Source organism: Pan troglodytes, chromosome 11 (assembly GCF_028858775.2).
Source record: "Pan troglodytes isolate AG18354 chromosome 11, NHGRI_mPanTro3-v2.0_pri, whole genome shotgun sequence".
Lineage (NCBI taxonomy): Eukaryota > Metazoa > Chordata > Mammalia > Primates > Hominidae > Pan > Pan troglodytes.
In genome coordinates this window covers 99,969,627-99,992,803 of record NC_072409.2, presented here as the reverse complement: position 1 = coordinate 99,992,803, position 23,177 = coordinate 99,969,627, and the positions used below count along the sequence as shown (strand labels likewise).

The 23,177-nt window shown below is 34.4% G+C and overlaps 1 protein-coding gene across 7 annotated transcripts in view; it reads left to right on the top strand.

Moving 5' to 3' along the window:
• Positions 1-23,177, top strand: part of CCDC171 (coiled-coil domain containing 171) — a 443,650-nt gene that overhangs the window by 384,215 nt on the left and 36,258 nt on the right. For all 7 annotated transcript variants that reach the window (XM_054658718.2, XM_054658719.2, XM_001149040.8 and 4 more), the window contains one exon: positions 7,882-8,034. In XM_054658718.2, the coding sequence (XP_054514693.1) occupies positions 7,882-8,034 (153 nt within the window). The remainder of the gene's footprint in view (positions 1-7,881; positions 8,035-23,177) is intronic.

The window sequence follows — 23,177 nt, the reverse complement described above, 5'->3', positions numbered from 1 at the left end:
TTTGTATCCAGAGACTTTGCTAAAGTTGCTTATCAGCTTAAGGAGTTTTGGGACTGAGACGATGGGGTTTTTTTAATATACAGTCATGTCATCTGCAAACAGAGGTAATTGACTTCTTCTCTTCCTATTTGAATACCCTTTATTTCTTTCTCTTGCCTGATTGCCTTGGCCAGAATTTCCAATAAATAGGAGGGGTGAGAGGGCATCCTTGTCTTGTGCTAGTTTTCAAAGGGAATGCTTCCGGTTTTTGCCCATTCAGTATGATATTGGCTGTGGGTTTGTCATAAATAGCTCTTATTATTTTGAGATATATTCCATCAGTACCTAGTTTATTGAGTGTTTTTAGCATGAAAGGGTGTTTAATTTTATTGAAGGCCTTTTCTGCATCTATTGAGATAATCATGTGGTTTTTGTCATTGGTTTTGTTTATGTGATGGATTACATTTATTGTTTTGCATATGATGAACCAGCCTTGTATCCCAAGGATGAAGCCAACTGGATCATGATGGATAAGCTTTTTGATGTGCTGCTGGATTCGGTTTGCCAGTATTTTATTGAGGATTTTCACGTTGATATTCATCAGGGATATTGGCCTGAAATTTTCTTTTTTTGTTGTGTCTCTGCAAGATTTTGGTATCAGGATGTTGCTGGCCTCATAAAATGAGTTAGGGAGGAGTTCCTCTTTTTCTCTTGTTTGGAATAGTTTCAGAAGGAATGGTCCAGCTCCTTTTTGTACTTCTGGTAGAATTCCACTGTGAATCCGTTTGGTCCTGGGCTTTTTTGGTTGGTAATTACTGCCTCAATTTCAGAACTTGTTATTGGTCTATTCAGGGATTCGACTTCTTCCTGGTTTAGTCTTGGGTGGGTATATGTGTCCAGGAATTTATCCATGTCATCTAGATCTTCTAGTTTATTTGCATAGGGGTATTTATAGTATTCTCTGATAGTAGTTTGTATTTCTGTGGGAGCAGTGGTGATCTCCCCTTTATGATTTGTTATTGTGTCTATTTGATTCTTGTCTCTTTTCTTCTTTATTTATTTGGCTGGCAGTGTATATATTTTGTTAATCTTTACAAAAAAACAGCTCCTGGATTCATTGAGTTTTTGAAGAGTTTTTTGTGTCTCTATCTCCTTCAGTTCTGCTGTGATTTTACTTATTTCTTGTCTTAGCTTCCTTGTGTTGGGTTAGAACATGCTCCTTTAGCTCAGAGGAGTTTGTTATTACCTACTTTCTGAAGCCCAGTTCTGTCCATTTGTCAAACTCATTTTCCATCCAGTTTTGTTTCCTTGCTGGCGAGGAGTTGTGATCATTTGGAGGAGAAGAGGGATTCTGGTTTTTGGAATTTTCAGCCTTTTTGAGCTGGTTTTTCCTCATCTTAGTGGATTTGTCTACCTTTTGTTTTTGCTGTTGGTGACCTTCGGATGGAGTTTTTGCATGCTTGTTCTTTTTGTTGATTTTGATACTGTTGCTTTCTGTTTGTTAGTTTTCCTTCTAACAGTCAGGTCCCTCTTCTGCAGGTCTCCTGGAGTTTGCTGGGATTCCACTCCAGACCCTGTTTGCCTAGGTATCACCAACAGAGGCTGCAGAACAGCAAAGATTGCTGCCTGCTCCTTCCTCTGGAAGCTTCGTCCCAGAGGGACACCTGCCAGATACCAGCCGGAGCTCTTGTATATGCGGCGTCTGTCAACCCCTGCTGGGAGTTGTCTCCCTGTCAGGATGCATGGGGGTCAGGGACCCCCTTGAGGAGGCAGTCTGTCCCTTAGCAGAGCTCGAGTGCTGTGCTGGGAGATCTGCTGCTCTCTTCAGAGCTGGCAGGCAGGAACGTTTAAGTCTGCTGAAGCTGTGCCCACAGCTGCCCCCCTTCCCCCAGGTACTCTGTCCCAGGGAGATGGGAGTTTTATCTATAAGCCCCTCACTGGGGCTGCTGCCTTTCTTTCAGAGATGCCCTGCCCAGAGAGGAGGAGTCAAGAGAGGCAGTCTGGCTACAGTGGCTTTGCTGAACTGCAGTGGGCTCTGTCCAGTCAGAACTTCCTGGAGCCTTTGTTTACACTGTGAGGGGAAAACCGCCTTCTCAAGCCTCAGTAATGGTGGACATCTCTCCCCACACCAAGCTTGAGCATCCCAGGTTGACTTCAGACTGCTGTGCTGGCAGCGAGAATTTCAAGCCAGTGGATCTTAGCTTGCTGGGCTCCATGGGGGCGGGATCTTCTGAGCAAGACCACTTGGCTCCCTGGCTTCAGGCCCCTTTCCAGGGGAGTGAACAGTTCTGTCTTGCTGGTGTTCCAGGTGCCAATGGGGTATGAAAAAAAACTCCTGCAGATAGCTTGATGTCTGCTCAAATGGCCACCCAGTTTTGTGCTTGAAACTCAGGGCCCTTGTGATGTAGGTACCCAAGGGAATCTCCTGGTCTGGGTTGTGAAGACTGTGGGAAAAGCGTAGTATCTGTGCCGGATAGCACCATCCCTCACGTCAGGGTCCCTCATGGCTTCCCTTGGTTTGGAGAGGGAGTTCCCTGACCCCTTGTGCTTCCCGGGTGAGGTGATGCCCCACTCTGCTTCTGCTCACCCTCTGTGGGCTGTACCCACTGTCTAACCGGCCCCAGTGAGTTGAACCGGGTACCTCAGTTGGAAATGCAGAAGTAACCCACCTTCTGCATTGGTCTTGCTGGGAGCTGCAGACTGGAGCTGTTCCTATTCAGCCATCTTGCCCAGGAATCCTCTATTTTTGTTTTATATGAATTTTAGGATTGTTTTTTCTAACTCTTTGAAAAATGACATTGGTAATTTGATAGAGATTGCATTGGATCTATAGATTGCTTTGGGCAATATGGTCATTTTAACGATATTAATCCTTCCAATTCATGATCATTGGATATTTTTCCAATTGTTTGTGTTATCTACAATTTATTTCATCAGTGTTTTGTAGTTCTACTTATAGATCTTTCCATCTTTGGTTAAATATATTCCTAGTGTTTTTTTTTATAGCTATTGTGAATTGGATAGCTTTCTTGATTTTGTCCTCAGGTAGATTATTATGGGTGTATGGAAATGCTGCTGATTTGTGTACATTAATTTTGCATCCTGAAACTTTACTGAATTTATCAAATCTAAGTGTTTTTTGGTGGATTCTTTAGGATTTTCTAGATAGAAGAATATATCATCAGCGAGCAGGGATAATTTGACTTCCTGTTTGCCAATTAAGATACCTGTTATTTTTTCCTCTTGCCTGATTGCTTTGTCAAGGACTTCAGTACTGTGTGGAATAAAAGTGGCAAAAAGTGGACGTCCTTTTCTTGTTCCAATTCTTAGAATGCTTTCAACTTTTCTTCATTAAGTATAATGTTGGCTGTTGATTTGTCATATAGGCCCTTTACTATGTTGAGGCCTCTCCCTTCTCTGCCTAGTTCTTTGAGAATTTTTATCATGATGGTATACTGAATTTTACCAAATGCCTTCTCTGCATCTATTGAGATGATCTTATGGTTTTTGTCCTTAATTCTGTTTATGTGATATATCATGTTTGTTGATTTACATATATTGAACCATCCTTGCATTCCTGCAGTAAATCTCACCTGATTATAGTGTATTATCTTTTTGATGTGCTGTTGGATTCTATTTGCTAGTATTTTGTTGAGCATAACCATGTTATCATTGTGAGATCTTCTTCCTTAGGAATGACATAATAAATAGTAACTTTTATTATCAAAGAGAAATAAATATTTAAATATTTTATATTTAAAATATTCACATTATGTCTAATAATTTACACCTCTCAGAAATATTGAATCTTTCTTTTATGAGCTAAAATAGTAATTTTCCTATTTGATATCATTATTACAGGTAACATTTACCTGAGCCTTTATTATATGCCAGGTAGTTTAAGCTCATTTCATGTATTAATACTCATTTAATTTCTATAAAATGTTATAAGGTATGAATTTTTATCCTGATTTTGTGAGAATGTATTACATTTCACATATTTAGTATATTTGGCGTATGTGTTTTACACAATATATTTACGTAAGATATAGAAATGAAGTATGTATATAATTATATGAATTAAAGTCGAAGTGTTCGAGGTTTTTGCTTTCCAGTTACTCAAAAATGTAGATAAAATATTTGATATTTTGGCATGTAGGCTTTATGATACTTTTCACTATTTTCTTCTTCTCTTAATATCAGGCCCCCAACTATCCCATTGTTCCTGATGTTCAAATTTGAAGTCAGTCTGAACTACTTAATAATATGTACATAACAAATTATATAAATGGTGTTCTAGTCTTCAAGTGACATGCACCTGTTTGTATCTTATAACTTTTTATATTCTAATGCACATATACTTTTAAAAAATGGATAGATGTGGAATTTTATGTTTGAATTCCCTCGTCTTATTACTGTCAATTATAAACACTATAGATTATCCCTTAAACAAAGGCTATTCTTGTTCAGAAACTGTCTTTTGTTCTTCATATACTAACCGAGTCTCACTGAGATACAGATCTCACTGCATGGTATAGTCAAAATAAGCCCCTGGGGCCAAGGATGACAACAGGATAAGTTCTCAAATCCTGGACTTGCTGTATATAATATCATGCTGTTTTGTCATTGTTTCCTAATGTAAAATAATGTGATCTTTTAATAAGGGAACAGGATATGTCGTAGAGGGTTAGACAGTCAGACTGTCATTTCCATTTCTTCTGCCAACTTGACACCTTTCTTTTGTGTTAAGGAGTTGAATTTTTCATTGGTATGCTTTACTGTATAGTTTGAATCACTTATTAATACTGGAAGTCAACATTCTTTATTCTTCAAAGGATATGTGGCTTCTTTGAATAATTGCCATTTCAGTGATACTCCTCATACCTTCCAGTTTTGAAGGAGACTTTTGTTTAGAAGAGCATAGTATATTTTATACATATTAGTAACATGAAACCTGCTTTCTGTATTGATCATTGTACCTTGCTGCTCTGAAAAAGTATCATATGCACTATTATACAAATTTTATTTTGTCTCTCAAATGAAAATACTACTTTAAGAGAGTTGGAATGTTTAAGATTTGAAATCCTAAGAAAAATTGGATTATTATATTCTTTTTAGTGTTATAAAGAAGTAGTATGTGGTTTATATTAATATTTCACTGAATATTAGAATTTAGTTATTAAAAGTAGATCAAGGAAGAGTTATCCACTATATAAAATTTCTGACATTACTTCTCAAAAAATTTATTTTTAAAGGGAGATTTGAAGGAATATCATTTATATTATTTATTCCTTTTAGAATGTCATAAAGATGAAATTCATAAAATGTGTTTCTCCAAGTTTAGAAAATGGGATAACTTTTAAAATGTGGAACTTTTAATCCTAAAATATTAAAGGTCAATTCTCTTGTGACTTACAGTGAAATAATCCAGGAGCCTATTACTGATGGAAGGGAACTTTCTTACCATTCAATAAGCATTTATGCATGTTTCAGCCTTTTATACATTTTAGGTCCTTAGACAATAAAAGTATACATCTAAGAACCACATATTTCAGATTGTCTCATTTAGATTTTAGTGGAGAATTTAAAAACAGAACAATAGTAATAATACTACAATGAAATTCAATAGTTTACCATTTTTAGAGTGCTTTTTTATATTAAATGCAACATAGGTGAAGGGTTAAGAGAGTGGGTTTGCTTGAGAAATACTTGGATTTGTATCCTGACCATTGTACAACTAATTGTAAACTTGGACTAGTTATTTAATCCCTCCAAGCTCCTGTGTTTTGCTCTGAAAAACTAGATTAAAAAAAGTATCTACTCCATATGGTTACTGTAAAGATAAATGAAATTAAGCATGTAATATGCTACATGGTCCCTGCACTTCAGTAAATCCCTAGTAAACATTAGCTATTTTAATTTTCTGAGGCTTACAACAGTTTTGGAAGTAGACAAGAAAACGACTCTTTTTCCCATTTTATAGAGGGAGGAGATGGAGGCTCAGAGGGATTATGTGGCGTTTCCCAACAACATAGAGTTGAATCAAAGTAAGACTCAGAAAAAAAAAAAAAAAACCCAGGACTTGTGATTTCTGGTCTACTATCTCAATGGAGAAGATACATGAATTTATAAGAATTGAGAGAGACTTGACATAGGAAAAAACAGATGTAATTCAAGTTTCTGATTTTCACATACTTTTGAGATGCAGAGATATAGTTTGTATTAGTATTAGCTATAAACTTGCCTTGAAATGATTCAAAGGAAGATAGGTTAGGATATGTCAGATATTCCCAGGTAAGAAGTCATATAATGCTTATGTAGTGTTGGTTAATAAATTAACATTTGTGTACTTCACCCTTTTATGCCTAGCCTATAGTTATGCTTCTGCTTTTTTTCAACTTGAACAAAGTATTATTAATAATTTATTCATTAGATTAGGTGTTAAGATTATACTTTCCCAAACATCATCACCCTTTCGTAGAAGGCATTTTATAACAATATATGGTTTCAACTTATGGTTTTTATCTTTTCTGATTCTTCATCCATTCATTCTTCAAAGCAGTCATTAATTCAAGCAGTCATTCAAACAAGTACTCACTATCCCTGAAGCTCCAAATATGTATAGGCAGAGTATCTTGCCTTAAGTAGCTTCTCAGTCTAGTAAAGAAGATAAACATGTAAACTAATAAATTTCTACTAAAGCAATAATATGCAACAGTAGAAGCAGGCATGAAGGATCCACAGAAAACCAGGATAGAAGTTAACACTGCCTTTTTTGGGCTCACAAGAGGATTCTTGAAAAAGATCTGAGCTGATTTTTTGAGGGCAAATAAGAATTTATTAGGCCAAAAGGTCTGAATTTTCTTACTCTTACCTGCAAGTAACTAACTTACCTCTGTTTTGCATACATTTACTGTATTGTTTCTTACTCTGTCTTTGTTCACTAAATTATTTTTCACATGCATTCACAACTGCTCAAATATATAATTTCTCAAAGCTTTCCTAATTTACAACCTTAAGATAGAATGTAATTTGCAAATTCTCAGACTCTCTACCTTTATACTAAGTTGTGGCTGTTGTAGGAACATTTTTCTTGTAAACAATATAGTATTATTTTTGAAAATGTCTTTGAAATATGGGATTTATTTTGCTATATTTGAGTTATTTTGAAAGTCTCTTTTAAAAAGGCATAATAGTATCCTGGACTTAAAATTTATTACAAATTGCTTTAGAAGAAAAATTCTATAAAATATGATTAAACTGTGATACAATAATTCCCTAAATATGGTACTGTTAAGAGGAGATAATAGGTTACCAGAACTTGCTTATGTTAATTGTTTTATTATGTATAGTCCAATGTGAGGGCATTTCTGTGTTACAAGCATCAACATAATTATACTTTTCTTACAAAATAAGAATCACATTTACTCTTAAAAATCACAAGATTATTTTAGCTCCTTTTGTTTCAAAACATTTGTTTTTTAGGTGGTTTAAAAATTTTACTAACTCAGCTTATTTTGAAATACCTTGTTTGTATACCCGTTAAGATTGCACCTCTCTTAAGATGGAAATTTAGGTCAAATTACAACTTGAATTTAACTTTACTACAGAAAATAACTGTGCCATCTTTTAAAACCGCATTCTAAATTTTAAGCACAGTATTTCAAAGTACATCTTATTTAAATAAATACTCTGGAATGAAGTCTCAATTATTTTCTCACAAAGTTTCTTAAAATAGTCACTGTTCTCAATATAAAATGTTAGGTTTAGCTTTATTATTTTAAAGAAAGATGAAAAGTTGCTTATTTTAAAATTTTAATGGTTTTGCTTTCAAATTATGGAAATTCTCCTTTGGGGACATATTTATTTGAATTATATGTGACATTATTTTTATTTCTTAAGGCTATGATTAAAAGTTTCATGGATGTCTACCAGCTTGCAAGCACTAGAATCATGACATTAGAGAAGGAAATGACATCTCATCGAAGTCACATTGCAGCCTTGAAATCAGAACTTCACACAGCTTGTTTACGTGAAAATGCAAGTTTACAATCAGTAAGTCCTTGTCTAACAATATTTTTATAACTTTTTGAATCTTGGGTTACATTTACATTTATGTTTTTAGTGTTCATAAGATCATTTGCCAATATATGTAATTTAGGGTAAATGATCAATCAAGTGACATAAAATTATTTGTGTGGAGAAAAATTTGAAAGAAGAAAAGCAATTAATTTTTTCATTGTATTATGTATAAAGATATGCATATTGTTATCAATGCTAAAACGCTACATCAAGATTCCTTTGTGTTTGGCAGTGCAGCTGACAGTTGAATTTGGCAGTATGCATAGTTAAAGCTTGCAACTGTCTGAAGATTCAGTGTGTCCCATTAAGACAGAATATTATTAATTATGCGTATAACCAAAATGGTAATTAGAACATGTGATTATTCTCTGTAGAAATCTAGACTTATCCATAATACATGCCTAGCTAAAGATGCATGTTGTGATTCGTCTATATGATTAAAATTCAGTTTCAGCAGCTATTTTCATGTGTTAAAATTTCAGCCCATGATGAAGTTTGGGCTCACTTAACACTAAAAAAAAAAAAATTTCTCCACTTGAAATATATGTTTGGGGAGTTTTAAAAAATGAATGTATTGTGACATAAAGGAATAAGTAAACATTTAAACTTTCACTCAAAAGGCTGATATGTCAACAGTAGATTCAGAAGGTTACCAATAATTGGAATGTCTTTTAAATTTTTTTTTGGTTTGATTACAGTGACCTATAAAGAAAAACAGTATCATTTTGCTATTCCGCTGTTGACCCGCTTCAAATGCTACATTCAACAGAAAAAGAGTTAGCATTAAAACAAATAGATGCATGGCTGTGGTCTGATTCCTCACCTTCTAGTCGTGGCTCAAGTGCCAGCGTCCAAATAAATCCTTTGTAACCAGGGTATTCAAAATCACAACCATCAACTCTCCCTGCCCCCTGAAAAACTGTCTCTCTTTTGCCCCATATTTCCTGTCTACCTTCCACCTTTCTTATTTTTTTCCCCTCTAGCAGTTATCATCAAACTGACATATGGTGCATTTTATTTATTTGCTTATTGTTTGTTTCCTCCTCCCTCAGTAGAATGTAGGTTCCATAAAGAAAGGAAGTTTTCAGTGTTTGCTTCATTGCTGTTAAGACTTTCCAGTTCTAAGAGCAGTCTGGCTTATAGTAGGTGCTCAATAAATATTTATTGAGTGAAAAGTACAAGTAATCTATCCAATAAATGTAAAAAGACAGTTATTTGGGACCAGAGTTGTGAGTTCAGTTTTTAAAATGACTTTGTTAATTTCTTAATGAGAGATTAGTAAATTTGACCTCCACCAAGAGAAATTAAAATGAAGAGGAAACTTTTTAAAATTTTGGAGTATTTGGAATTTATTCTAGCCCTTTTCCTATTTCTTCTTGCTATCTCTGATTTGATTGGTTAATTTTACATTATACTGTTTAAGTTGTATCAGCTTTGTTGGGTCATACTATTACTACTTTTTACTGTTATTTAATATGAAAACAATTACTTGTATTTTAAGAAGACCTAACTTGGTAAGGTGAGATTGTTTCTCCGTGGGTTCCAAAAATTTTTACCAATTGTTATGCTACTGATATCTTAATGAAAGTGTGTTTAATATACTTCACAATCATACCAAAACTCTACTTTTCAACACTTTTTCCCCTTTGAACATATCTACAGGATACATTCATCATTTCATTTAGAAGAGGTGGTTCACCCTGTAGTGATTCTTCATCTATAGAATGCGAAACATTCCCCCAGGTGATTCTGATGTATCCTTTTAGGAGAATGCTGCCCAATTCCATGTCTTGACAGGATGTGTGCTCTCCTGTCTTTTCCCTTAGTTGAGAATCACTGTTTTAAAAATAATAAACTTGTGTGATGGTTTTTATTTTTTAAAGATATTTGTATATGCATTTACTAACTTGAGCTTTTTAAGAACTCTCTAAAGGAAATAGAAAAACCTTTGTCTTTGTATTTCGTAGATGAGAGGCAATATTGTTTGGTGGGTAAGAGCATGGGCTTTGGAGGTATATCCATTAGGAATACTATCAGGTGTAAATAACAGAAGATCTGACTAGCACAATTTAAAAAATAGAGGAGTGCGCATATCTCTTTGACCTACTGATTTCATTTCCTTTGGATATATACCCAGTTGTGGGATTGCTGGATCACATGATAGTTCTAGTTTTAATTTTTTGAGGAACCTTCATACTGTTTTCCATGACTGTACTAATTTACATTCCTACAACCAGCGTGTGCAAAGATTCCTTTTTCTCCACGTCTTCACCAACACTTATCTTTTGTTTTTTGTTAACAGCCATTGTAACAGGAGTGAGGTGATATCTCATTGTGGTTTTCATTTGCATTTCCCCGAAGATAGTGATGTTGAGCATTTTTTCATACACAAGTCCATTTGTATGTCTTCTTTTGAGAAATGTCTATTTAGGTCTTTTGCCCATTTTAAAAATCAGGTTATTTGTTTTCTTGCTATTGTTAGAGGTCCTTACATATTTTGGATATTAATCCCTGTCACATGTATAGCTTGCAAATATTTTCTCCCATCCTGTAGGTTGTCTCTTCACTGTGTTGATTGTTTCCTTTGCTGTGCAGAGCTTTTTAGTTTGATTTAATCGCATTTGTCTGTTTTTGGTTGTATTGCATATAATTTTTAAGGTCATATCCCAAAAAATCATTGCCAAGAACAATGGCATGGAGTTACCCCAGGCTTTCTTCTAGTAGTTTCAGAGTTGTGATATCTGCACTCCTATGTTTATCACAGCACTGTTCACAATAGCCAAGATATATAATCAGCCTAAGTGTCCGTCAATGGATGGATGGATGAAGGAAATATGGTATATATACATAATAAATACTATTCAGTCATAAAAAAGAACGAAATCTTGACATTTACGACAACATGGATGAATCTGTAGGACATTATGTTAAATGAAATAAGCCAGGCATAGAAAGACAAATACTGCATCTCACTCATACGTAGAATCTAAACAAGTAATCTCATAGTAGAGAACAGATTGGTGGTTACCAGAGGATGGAGTGGATAGGGGAGAGAGAGCAATGGGGAGATGTTGGTCAGAGGATATATAATTACAGTTAGGTAGGAGAAATAAGTTCTAGATCTCTATTGTACAACATGGTGACTATAGTTAATAAAGACGTATTCTTGAAAAGTGCAAAGAGTGGATTTTAAGGGTTCCTACCATAAAAACGATACCTATGTGAGGTATTACATTTGTTAATAGCTAGATCTAACAATTTAACAATGTATATATGCTTGAAAATGTGTTGTACATGATAAATACATGCAATTTCATCTTTCAATTAAAAAATAGAGAACTTTTTTTCTCACATTACAGGAAGTCTAGAAGTTGGTGGTTATTGTTATTAGTTTAGTGGCTCAACTTTTCTGTAATTTCTCTGCTACTCCCTCATTGTCATAAGATTGCAGCCCAGATCTAGGATTTGTAGTAACATTCCAGTGAGAAGGATGGGATAGCCCAACAACAGCTTATATATAATGTGTTACTCAGTTATATATATGCCTCCAAAGGCATGTATATAGATATATAGATATGGGTATATAGATAGATCTCTATACACACCTTAAAAGGCTTTTCCTTTTAAAAACATATATTTAATATTTATATATTTCAAAGAAGGGAAAATCTTCTAAAGAAGCTCCAGACAGATTTCTGCTTATGTTCCAATAGCTGGAAATGGGTCATGTGGCCACACGTAGCTGAAATAAGTTAAGGGACAAGGGAGTTAGGAAGGAGTGGATATTGTGTTAACCAGTTAATAGTGTGTGCCATAGAAGTCAAATAAGTTTGGATTCAGATTCTGGTTCTGTCAGTTGCTAACTATGTGGCTTGTATGTCAGGGCTTTCATCTGTAAAATGGGGATAATGATATTGCTACCTAATACAGATGTTGGGCAGTCTAGTGAGAAGTGTTAAAGTACTTAGGACCTTGCCTCACACTTAGTCAAAAAAAAAAAGTCAGCTATTATTCTGATAACCATTATCTTGATAGAAAGTCATTGGATTACACCACAGGAAAAGATTATCTACTAACCTAACACTTTCAACTACAAATTTCATCATTTTATCCTGCTTCCTACTATAGCCTTGAGCATGTAACTCTTCTTCTTTGATCACCATTAGCATATTCCAGTGACTGAGCTCTCTGCTCCTTTCTGCAGCCTGTTTTCCTCTCCTTTCATTGATACATTCTTAAAAAGTAATCTATACTTGCTTCTATATACTCACTTTCCATTTATTCTTGAGCTTTGGTACCATCTGACTTTTGAGTCTGTCATTCTGCTGAGACTATTTTTCAAAAGTCACCAATAATTTTATGCTTGCTCTATCCATTAGTTCCTTTCCATCGCTTTCAATTTTTATGCAACATCAGGTCTTTAGCTACTCCTTTCTTCTTTAAACACTCATCTCCTTTGTTTCACATGTCTACTTTTCCTTTGTTGACTCCCAGGCCTCTGCTTACTTGTGCTCGGCCTTCTTTGTATTCTTAATTCTTTTCTTTATCTATTAATTCAAAATTTATTAAGCATCTGCTTTTTGGTGGGCACAGTTCTGTTCTTGGAGATATCATACGAACCAAAACAGACAATCCTTGTTCTCATGAACTTAAAATCTAGAAGTGGAATTATTTTTCATATAATCACACTAAATAATGTGTAATTACTAACCAAGACAATGCACTGAAAGGAAAGAACTTGACTGATTATGAGTTTTTTAAACAATGGGGCTGTCCTAGACTAGGGTATGAGTAAAACATTTTCAGAGTCAGTGATGCTTGAGCTAGTGTCTGAAGATTGGATAGGAATTATCCAATGATGCAAAAGAACAGTGATCTAGATCAGGAAAAGGGGAGTGGTGACTTCTACAAAGTTTCTGTGATGGAAAGAAGAAACTGAGAAAGACCAGTGTGGCTGGCGGAAGAAAGCAAAGGCGAGAGAGGTCTAGTATAAGAATGGTCTGGAGAAAAGGGCAGAGGTCAGACTTTGTTCTTTTTCCTAAGAGCAAAGGAAAACTCACTGAAAAATTTTAAAGGAGGAATGAGCTCAGATTTGCATTTTAAAAAGGATCATTTTGGCTACACTGTGAGGAACCAGCTAGACATGAAGAACAAGAGAAAATGGTGTGCCTGGGACAATTCCTAGTTTTTTGCTTTTGGAAATGGATCAATGGTCTCATTTACTGACAAAGAAAACAGTGGAATGGGGGGAATATTGTGAATGTAGTTTTGAGTATGTTGAATTTGAGTTTCCCTTAATCTAATGTTTTGGAATGTTAATATCCACTGACATAGATGGTTTGAGCATCAGGGACATATAGGTAGTACTTTGTACCATCACCTCTGAAAAGCACTGAATGTGTGCTCATTTCCTTTCCTTTGGAACTCACACGTCTCTGTGTTCCTTATTGCATAGACCATTTTCTACCTGTATTTAACAATATAGAAATAATCATTAAGTGGACATTATTTGAGGTATGGAAACAGAGGTGAATAAGACATGCTCTGCCCTTGTGAGTTCCTCTTCTAGCTAGGGAAACAGAGACATAAGCAAATCACAAAAATAGGCATATAAAAAATCTGTGGATGCACAAATGAGAGAAGAGTACATTCTAACATTGTCAGAAGAAAGTGCTGAGAAGATAATTTATGTGTAGGAGTCTCTGAAGAATGTATAGCAATTTGACACCTTGTAAAGTGGGAAGAGCAATCAAAATATATATTTTAAGTTGACTTGGGTCTTATGGATAGTACATATGTTTAATGAATGAAATTATCATTTTGTATAATAGGAAATGTATTGTTATTTTAGTTCCATTCCCCCTCTTAATTAAAGCCACCCAACTCACCCAAACAGCCCGTACCCAGTGAGCCCAAGACTGCTTGCAATAGTCATTCCAAACCTTACCTTCATCAGTTCCCAGTCCATTCTTGCACCATCCAATTCCAGCTTTTTACTTTATAATCTGATTTGATTCCACTTCTGACCATTTTGTTTTTGATGCTCTTTCTTGATCTCTCTCATATTTATTTTGGCTACTCTCAAAACTATTAACCAGTTGCCATTTTCCCCTTCTCACAGAAGGCTTTAGAATCAGGCAGGCCTGGATGTACATTCTGACACTGTTACTCGTTAGCCATTAAAACACTCTAATCATCAGTTTAGATATTTGTAATAAGTAGATGAAAATTCCCACATTGTAGTGTTGTTATGAGGATGAAACAAAGACACACTGTCTGGCATATTAGTAGGTGATCAATAAATATTCTCTTATCTGTGTGTAAATAGATTTTCTGATAGTTATATATATTTCCTACAGCTAAGCTATACTATAATTTTAAGAAATATGTTAACTATGAGGAAATCTTTTTATTTGTAGGCAAAAGAACTAAAACAACCCTTATATAAGTGCTTTTACCATATAATAAGTACTGTATTACCATTACTTGTTGTTGTTATGACTTATTTAATGAATCAAGGCAGCCAGTATGTACTCATTACTATCCTATCCAGCCATTTCACCAGATACAAAATAAATATTCATTATTTATCAAAAACATATGTCATGTCATTGTAATGCATATAAAGAGATTGATCATATTGTAGACATAATTATCTTTAAAAGCTATCCCTCTTTAGGTAACATTTTCAGTTTTTTTAGCAACACACAGTAATAATGCTGGAGTTCATGTAAGATTTCTCATCAATTGTACACTAGCCAGTACTTTAACTTTTCCGGTATGTTGGTCTTTGGCCCATTAACTTAGGACTGCTCCAGAGCTTTTATCTTGAGTTATAATAACTAGAAAGGGCTTTGAGTAAAGAGCTTTTGAGTCCCATACAGCCCAGTAGAGAACAGTACAGCAGTCAGAACCAATTACTTGTGGGTGTTTGGAGACTAGCACACCCACAGCTATGGAGAAACATGATACTTCAATCTTGAAACATAGAATGCCAAACCCAAATACTTTGCTGTGAGTTATGATGCTGCAAACTACGGTATTGATTTGCTTCATTTCCACTGTATGTTTAAGCAGTATGTTTTTAATTTTATAGGACTTTATTTATGAGTAAATAATAAATTACAATGCAGAGGACCATTCCATTAGTGTCTTTGCGGGAGAAATATCTTTGCATCATTGTTCAGATTATGTCAGATTTGATACTTGTCAGGTGGTATTATATTGTTAATAAAAGTGAATTGTTTAGATATTTTGGTTCAGTTAAGATGAAAAAAAAGGATCCTCTTTCTCTTAAGTTCCAAAATAACATTTCACCACATTTATTTTAGTTATACTTTATGGATAGCAGAGGGATCATTTGTTAATATTAGTATTGTGTAGATAGAGAAACTGACACAGAATTCAAGTGTTTTTCTCCAGGTAAGTTGCTTCCACAAACATTCATATACCTTATCTTAGTTGATTATTGATACTCATTATTGAGTTTTTAGCCCTTTAAGAATATTTTTTTGAAACAGCTGTTAGCCTTGACAATTTGTTGAGAGAGGCTATACAGTGCACTTCAATGGTATAAAGTACAGATTCTGGAGTTCAACTCCCTGGCTTTTAATTAGAAACCAATCAGATTACAAGCCAAGACCTCTGATTCCCTGTCAGGTGCTTTCCGATGAGACTGCAATGTGGAATAAGACAAATCTTTACCATCATGGCACTTCAGATATAGTGGAGAATACAGCCATTGTACAAGTAATTAAAAGAGGGCTGTTAGAGTACAAGCGTAGGGTGCTTTCAGAGCATATAACTGAGGGACTTCACTTGGGCTGTGGTGAGGAAAGGCCTGCTTGGGGAATTGAAATCTCAGTTGAAAAAAATGAAGATTACGTCGGAGTTGACATGAGAAAGCATGGCAAGCTCAAGGGATTGAAAGATGTCTAGCATGGTTGAAGCAGAGTGGATTAGATGGAGAATTGTGAGAGATGACACTGGAGGAGAAGGGGCCAGCTGTGTGGCATATAAGCTGTGATAAATTTCACTGTTTGAGAAACTCTCACTGTGATATCTCTGACAACTACATTACAAAATATTTACTCCTTTTGCTTTATTTTCCTTACTCCAAATTTCATTTTTTTCCTATTCTCAAAATTCACCTACATTTTATGTCATAACAGTGCTCATTTTACCCTTTTGCTAAATACTTCTTAGTTAGATTTTCATTAAATTCTCTCATATTTTTATTGTGACTGCCAGCTCTGGCTTTTGGATACTAATAGAGCTGAATAAGGAAAACATAAAATATCAAAAACTGGACAGCTCAGTCAGCATGCAAAATATTTTTTTTTTGATCCGTGGCATATATTTCCAAACTTTTAAAGGTTTCTCATATTCTAGAAACTCAAGAGTTGTTTGTATAGGAAACAGGGGCCTGGAGTTATTAGTGCATATTCCAATGGCCTCATACCTTCTTTCTAGAATTTTGTTTTATGTAATGCAGTTTAAGAAGATGCACTTTCATCATGGTGACTAACCCAAATCCTGATAGTGACTTTTGGGACATGATATAAATTTTGTATTTATATAAATATAAGTATACATTCATATAATATAAAACATATTAGGTATATATTATTTTGCATATCAGTATAAACATTAATATATATTTATATAGTTCTATTCCACAGTGATGAAGTTTTACAAGGATGGAGCAAGAAGTGCCAGAATTAAAATTTCAAAGTGATCAGTATAATTGATTAGTAATTAAGTTGCAGAAAATATGGATAGTAACTGGCAACATAATGCTCTAATTATTCCTATTAGTTTTTCAAAGAATGGCAACAACTAAATATGCTTCTGAGTGTCTCCCCTACTATTTTATCTTTTTTACCAAATTGAGTTCTTTAAGGGTTTCAATTACCTATTAAACATCTGCACTTTGATTTTCTGCAAAAGACTGAAATTCACTGAGGTCCCAAACTGAACACCTTTTTCAACACTTTTGTGCCCTGTTTTTCCTAATTCTCCTTTGCCTGCATTGCTTGTCTCTGAAATAACTGTCCACCTTGCAGCCCAAGGAAGAGTCCTTAACTTTTGTTCCACTTTCCCTCTACCACCAATATTTAATCTATTGCTGAGCCTTACTGTTTCTACCACCACAGATCTCTTAGACCCATCCTCTTATTTCTATCTGTGTGGTCACATGACCATTTCCCTGGGCTATTGCAATGGTCTTCCAATAAGTTTTCTCATATCTAGTCTTTTTTCTTCTATTCACCCTGCCTTATTAGTGCCAGAGTTATCCTTCCAAAACACAGATATGGTCAGGTCATAGCATTACTGAAAACATTTTCAAACTTTTAAAGATTTCTCATATTCTAGAAACTCAAGAGTTGTTTTTTCTCTACAGTTTCCCCATAATAAAGTATGAGTTTTTTACCATTGACATTCTGGCATATTCTGACTCCTTCTGGTTTTTTTCACCGTTGTTCAATTGGCAGAAGAAGTAAGAGTTCCTTTGTTCTGATCATTTATCACTGTATTTACATGTCTGAGTTCTGTATAGTAGTCTGACTTACATAACCAATTAGTTGTGTATGTATTAGCATATTGTGAGACTTTGAGGCGATGTCTTAGTCATATTTATAATCCATTATAATGATCTGACTTTAATAAATGCTGCTTGATTTGAATTGAAATTAATGAGAAGGTCACTCATTTCATAATATTTGTTCAATCTACACTTGTTATTGGACCTATACTTTGCATAAACCATGATTCCCTCCGAATTTTTCCCACACCAAATTTTCTTTAATTTCCATCAAACTGTTTTATATTATTCTGTATTAGCAGTTAATGAAAATGAGTAGAATAATTTACATATTCTATATATGGTAAAATTTTAAGTAAATACTTTTAAATAATATACATTGGATGTTTCTTCTCACTACTTTTCCTAAAAAAAAAGACAACACAAAATTATTTGCGACAAAGAAGAACATTCTTTTCAACATACCACTTAAATGATTTTCTCAGATATTTTGGCACCCCTACCTCTGTGTGTTTATGTAGAGGTAGACATACATAGACATAAAATAACCATCATAATACCTTTTACTTACATGGTATATACTCAGTAAGTGTTTGTTAGTGACAATGATATAGTGAGTTAAAATGAACTCTACTTAGGCCTAGCAAAAAGTAAGAGTTTATGTTATTTCAGAAATAGAGGTCTAATTTACATAAATCAGTAGAAAGTTTGTTTTCAAAAATGTGTTTCCTTGAAGTCTTCCCTCACACTACATATAGAAATTAACTAAAAATGAATCAAAGACCTATTTATAAGAGCTAAAACTATAAAATTCTTTTTAAAAATTATGTTTTGAACTGACACATTATAATTGCACATATATCTGGGGTATAATTTGATGTTTTGATGCATATTTATGTTGTATAATGATCCAGTCAGGGTAGTTAGTGTATCCATAATCTCATGGATTTATCATTTATTTGTGGTGAGAACATTCAAAGCCTCTCTTCTAGCTATTTTCTAATATATGACATTTTACTGTTAACCATAGTCACATCCATGCAATAAACATTGGAGTGCAGCTATCTCTTTGACCTACTGATTCCATTTCCTTTGGATATATACCCAGTAGTGGTATTTCTGGGTCATATTGTAGTTCTATTTTTAACATTTTGAGGAAACTCCATACCGTTTTCCATTAATAGCTGTACTACTTTACAACCCTACCAACAGTGTGTAAATGTTCCCTTTTTCTCCACATCCTTACCAACATTTGTTTTCTTTTGCCTTTTTGGTAATAATTATTCTAACTGAAATGAGGTGATATCTCATTGTGGTTTTGATTTGCATTTCCCTGATGATTAGTGATGTTGAGCATTCTTTCATAAGCCTGTTATCTATTTGTATGTCTTCTTTTGAGAAATGTCTATTCAGGTCTTTTGCCTATTTTTAAATTGGGGTCTTTCTTTCTTTCTTTCTTTCTTTCTTTTGCTGTTGAGTTGTTTGAGTTCCTTATATATTCTGGATATTAACCCTTTGAGAGGTGTATAGTTTACCTATATTTTCTGCCGTTCTGTAGGTTGTCTCTTTACTCTGTCCATCATTTCCTTTGCTGTGCAAAAGCTGTTTAGTTTGATGTAATCACATTTGTCCATTTTTGTTTTTGTTGCCTGTGTTTTTGAGGTCTTACTCAAAAAATTCTTACCCAACCCAATGTCATGAAGCATTTCTCCTATGTTTTCTTCTAGTGTTATCATAGCTTTGCATTTTACATTTAAGTCCATTACCTATTTTGAGTTGATTTTTGGATATGGTAAGAGGTAGGGGGTCTAATGCCATTCTTTTACATGTGGATATTTAGTTTTCCCAATACCGTTTATTGAAGAGATTGTCCTCTCCCCAGTGTGTGTGCTTAGCACCTTAGGTGTATGACTTTATTTCTGGGTTCTCTGTTCTGTTGCATTGGTTTATGTGTCTGTTTTTATGCCATTACCATGCTGTTTTGCTTACTATAGCTTTGTAGTATATTTTGAAGTCAGGTAGTATGATGCCTGTGGCTTTGTTTTATTTGCTCAGGATTGTTTTGGCTATTCAGGGTTTTTGTGTGTGTATGTGGTTTCACATGAATTTTAGCACTTTTTTTTCTTTTTCTGTGAAGAATGTCATTGGTCTTTTGATAGGGACTGCATTACATCTATAGATCACTTTGGGCAGTATGGCCATTTTGACAATATTAATTCTTCCAATCCATGAACATGAGATATCTTTTCATTTATTTGTATCCTCTTCACTTTATTTTATTAAAATGTTATAGTGTTCAGTATAGAGATTTTTCACATCTTTGGTTACATTGCTTCATAGATATCTTACTTTTTTATAGCTATTATAAACGGAATTGTTTTCTTTATTTCTTTTTCAGATAGTTGACTATTTGAATATTAAAATGCTGCTGATTTCTTATATTGATATTATATCCTGAAACTTTACTGAATTCATTTATTACTTGTAAAAGTTTTTTTGGTGCAGTTTTTGGGGTTTTCTATGTATAAGATCATGTTTTCTGCAAACAGAGACAACTTGACATCCTCCTTTCCAATTTAGATACCTTTTGTTTCTTTCTCTTGCATAATTGCTCTGGCTAGGACTTCCAGTACTATGTTGAATAGAAGTGGCAAGTGTGGGTGTCCTTGTTTTCTTCCTGATTTTAGGGGAAAAACATCTTTTCCCCATGCAATATGATGTTAGTTATGGGTTTCCCATAGGCCTTTATTGTTTTGAAGTACATACCTTCTATTCCTCACTTGTTGAGAGCTTTTATCATGATAGATTTTGAATTTTGTCATCCTTTTTCTGTGTCTATTGAAATGATCATATTTTGTCTTTATGTTAATGTGGTATATCACAGTTATGGATTTGTGTATATTAAACCATCCTTGCATCCCCATGATGAATTCCACTTGATCACAGTGAATAATCTGTTTAATGTGCTGTTGAGTTTGGTTTGATAGTATCTTGTTGAGAAAGTTTGCCTCTATGTTCATCAGGGATATTGGCCTGTAGTTTTTTTTTTTGTCTGTGTGTCCTTGTGCAATTTTGGAATCAGGATAATGCTGACCTCATAAACTGAATTTAAAAGTATTTTCTCCTCTTCAATTTTCTGGAATAGTTTGAGTAGAATTTTTATTTCTTCTTCTTTGAATGTTAGATAGATTTCAGCAGTAAAGCCATCAGGTCCTGAACTTTTCTTTGATGGAAGATGTTTAATTAAGATGTTCAATTTCCTCACTTGTTTTTGGTCTGTTCAGATTTTCTATTTCTTCATAATTTAATCTTGGAAGGTTATGATCCTTTATATTTCTGTGGTATCAATTGTGATGTCTTCTTTTTAATCTCTGATATTATTTATTTTTTCTTTCTTTTTCTTAGTCTTGCTAAAGGTTTGTCAATTTTGGTTACTTTTCCAAAAAACGAATGCTTCAGTTTATTAATCTTTTAAATTATTTTTCTTAGTCTCTACTTTTAAAAATTATTTCCATCCTTCTACGAATTCTGGGCTTAGTTTGTTCTTTTTTTTCTAGTTCCTGGAGGTGTATCATTAGGTTCTTTATAAGAAATCTTTCTTCTTTTTCAATGTAGGTGCTATAAGCTTCCCTGCAAGAATGGCTTTTGCTGTGTCTCGTAGATTTTGGTACGATATGTTTCCATTCTCATTTGTCTCAGAAAATTTAAAATGTCCCTCTTAATTTTCTTTAACCTTTATCTTGCACTGTATACAAAAATTAAGTCAAAATGGATCAAAAACCTACATAAGAGATCTAAAACTATAAAATGCTTAGTAAAACGCATACCAATAAATCTTCATGAGCTTGGATTTGGCAGTGGATTCTTATGGATTCTTAGATATGACACCAAAAGGATAAGTGACAAAAGAAAAATAATAAATTGGACTTCCTCAAAATTAAAAGCATGGAAAGACTCTATCAAGACAGTGAAAAGACAACCCATAGAATGGGGGAAAATATTTATAATTATATATCTGATTAATCCCTGATATCCATACTATGCAAAGAACTCTTACAACTCAACAACAAAAAGACAATCGAATTTTTAGAAAATCACAGAGGACTTGAACAGCTAATTCTCCATAGAAGATATGCAAATGCTTTGGGAGGCTGAGGCAGGAGGATCACTTGAGGCCAGGGAGACCACCCTGGGTAATAGAGTGAGATCTCATCTCTACAAAAACTATAAAAGATTAACTGGGCGTGTTGGCATGTGCTTGTATTCCTGACTACATGAGAGGCCAAGGTGAGAGGACTGCTTGAGCCCAGGGGTTGAAGGCTGCAGTGAGCTATGATCATGCCACTGTACTCCAGCCTGGGCAACAGTGTGAGACCCTGTCTCAAAAAAAAAAAAAAAAAAGAAAAGAAAGAAAAGAAAAAAAGAAAAGGAAATGCAAATCAAAACCACAGTGAGATGCCACTTTACACCCACTAGGATGGTCATAATTAAAGGAAGATAACAAGCATTGCAAGGATATGGAGAAATTGGAACCCCTATACATTGCTGGTGGGAATGTAAAGTGGTAAACCACTGTGGAAAATGATTCCTCAATAAGTTAATCTTGGAGTTACCATATGACCCAGCAAATTTACTCCTGCATATGTACCCAAAAGAATTGAAAACAGGTATTCATACAAATAAATACTTGTATACAAATGTTTATAGCAGCACTATTTACAAAGCCAAAAGGTAGAAACAACCCAAAGTCCATCAGTTGATGAATAGGTAAATGCCATACTGCCAAACCATGGACTAATAATAAAATTCAGCAATAAGAAGGGATGAAGCACTGATACGTGTTACAACATGGATGCACTGTGAAATCGTTATGCTAAATGAAAGAAGCCAGACACAAAAGGCCACATTTGTATGATTCCATTTTATATGAAATATCCAGAATAGGCAAATCCATGGAGACAAGAAAGCACATTAGTGATTGACAGAGGCTAGGGGGAGGAGAGGATGGAGAATGACTGCTTAACGCATATGGAATTTCATTCTGGGGTGATGAAAAGGTTCTGGAACTACATGGTGGTGATGGTGGCACAATGTTGTGAATGTTCCTGATGCCATTGAATTGTACACTTTAAAATCGCAAAACTAGTAAATTTTATGTGTATTTTATCTCATTAAAAATATTTCTTTGAGTTCTTGGGTGGTGTAGGATAGGCAGGTAGATTGTTGCTTACACAGGATGGCAATATGTTGTAGTGGAAAGAGCATGACAGAGACTCAGAGGAGATTTGGGTTCTAGAGCAAACTTCACTATTGATTCACCTGAAAGCTTTGGGAAATAAATTGTGCTATCTCCCTGGGTCTTGATTTTCCTGGCTGTAAAATGAAGGGTTGCTATTTGATGAAATCTAAATTCCCTGTCAGCTTTAAAATTCTTCAACTGAAGTTACAAATACTGATTTTGAATCCAAGAGTCTAACTATGTTTTGTCTTGTTCCTGTGTCAGTTTACAACAATAGAATAAGTGTGTTTCTAAATTTATAATAAAATTGTATGTTGAATTTGGTTATATTAA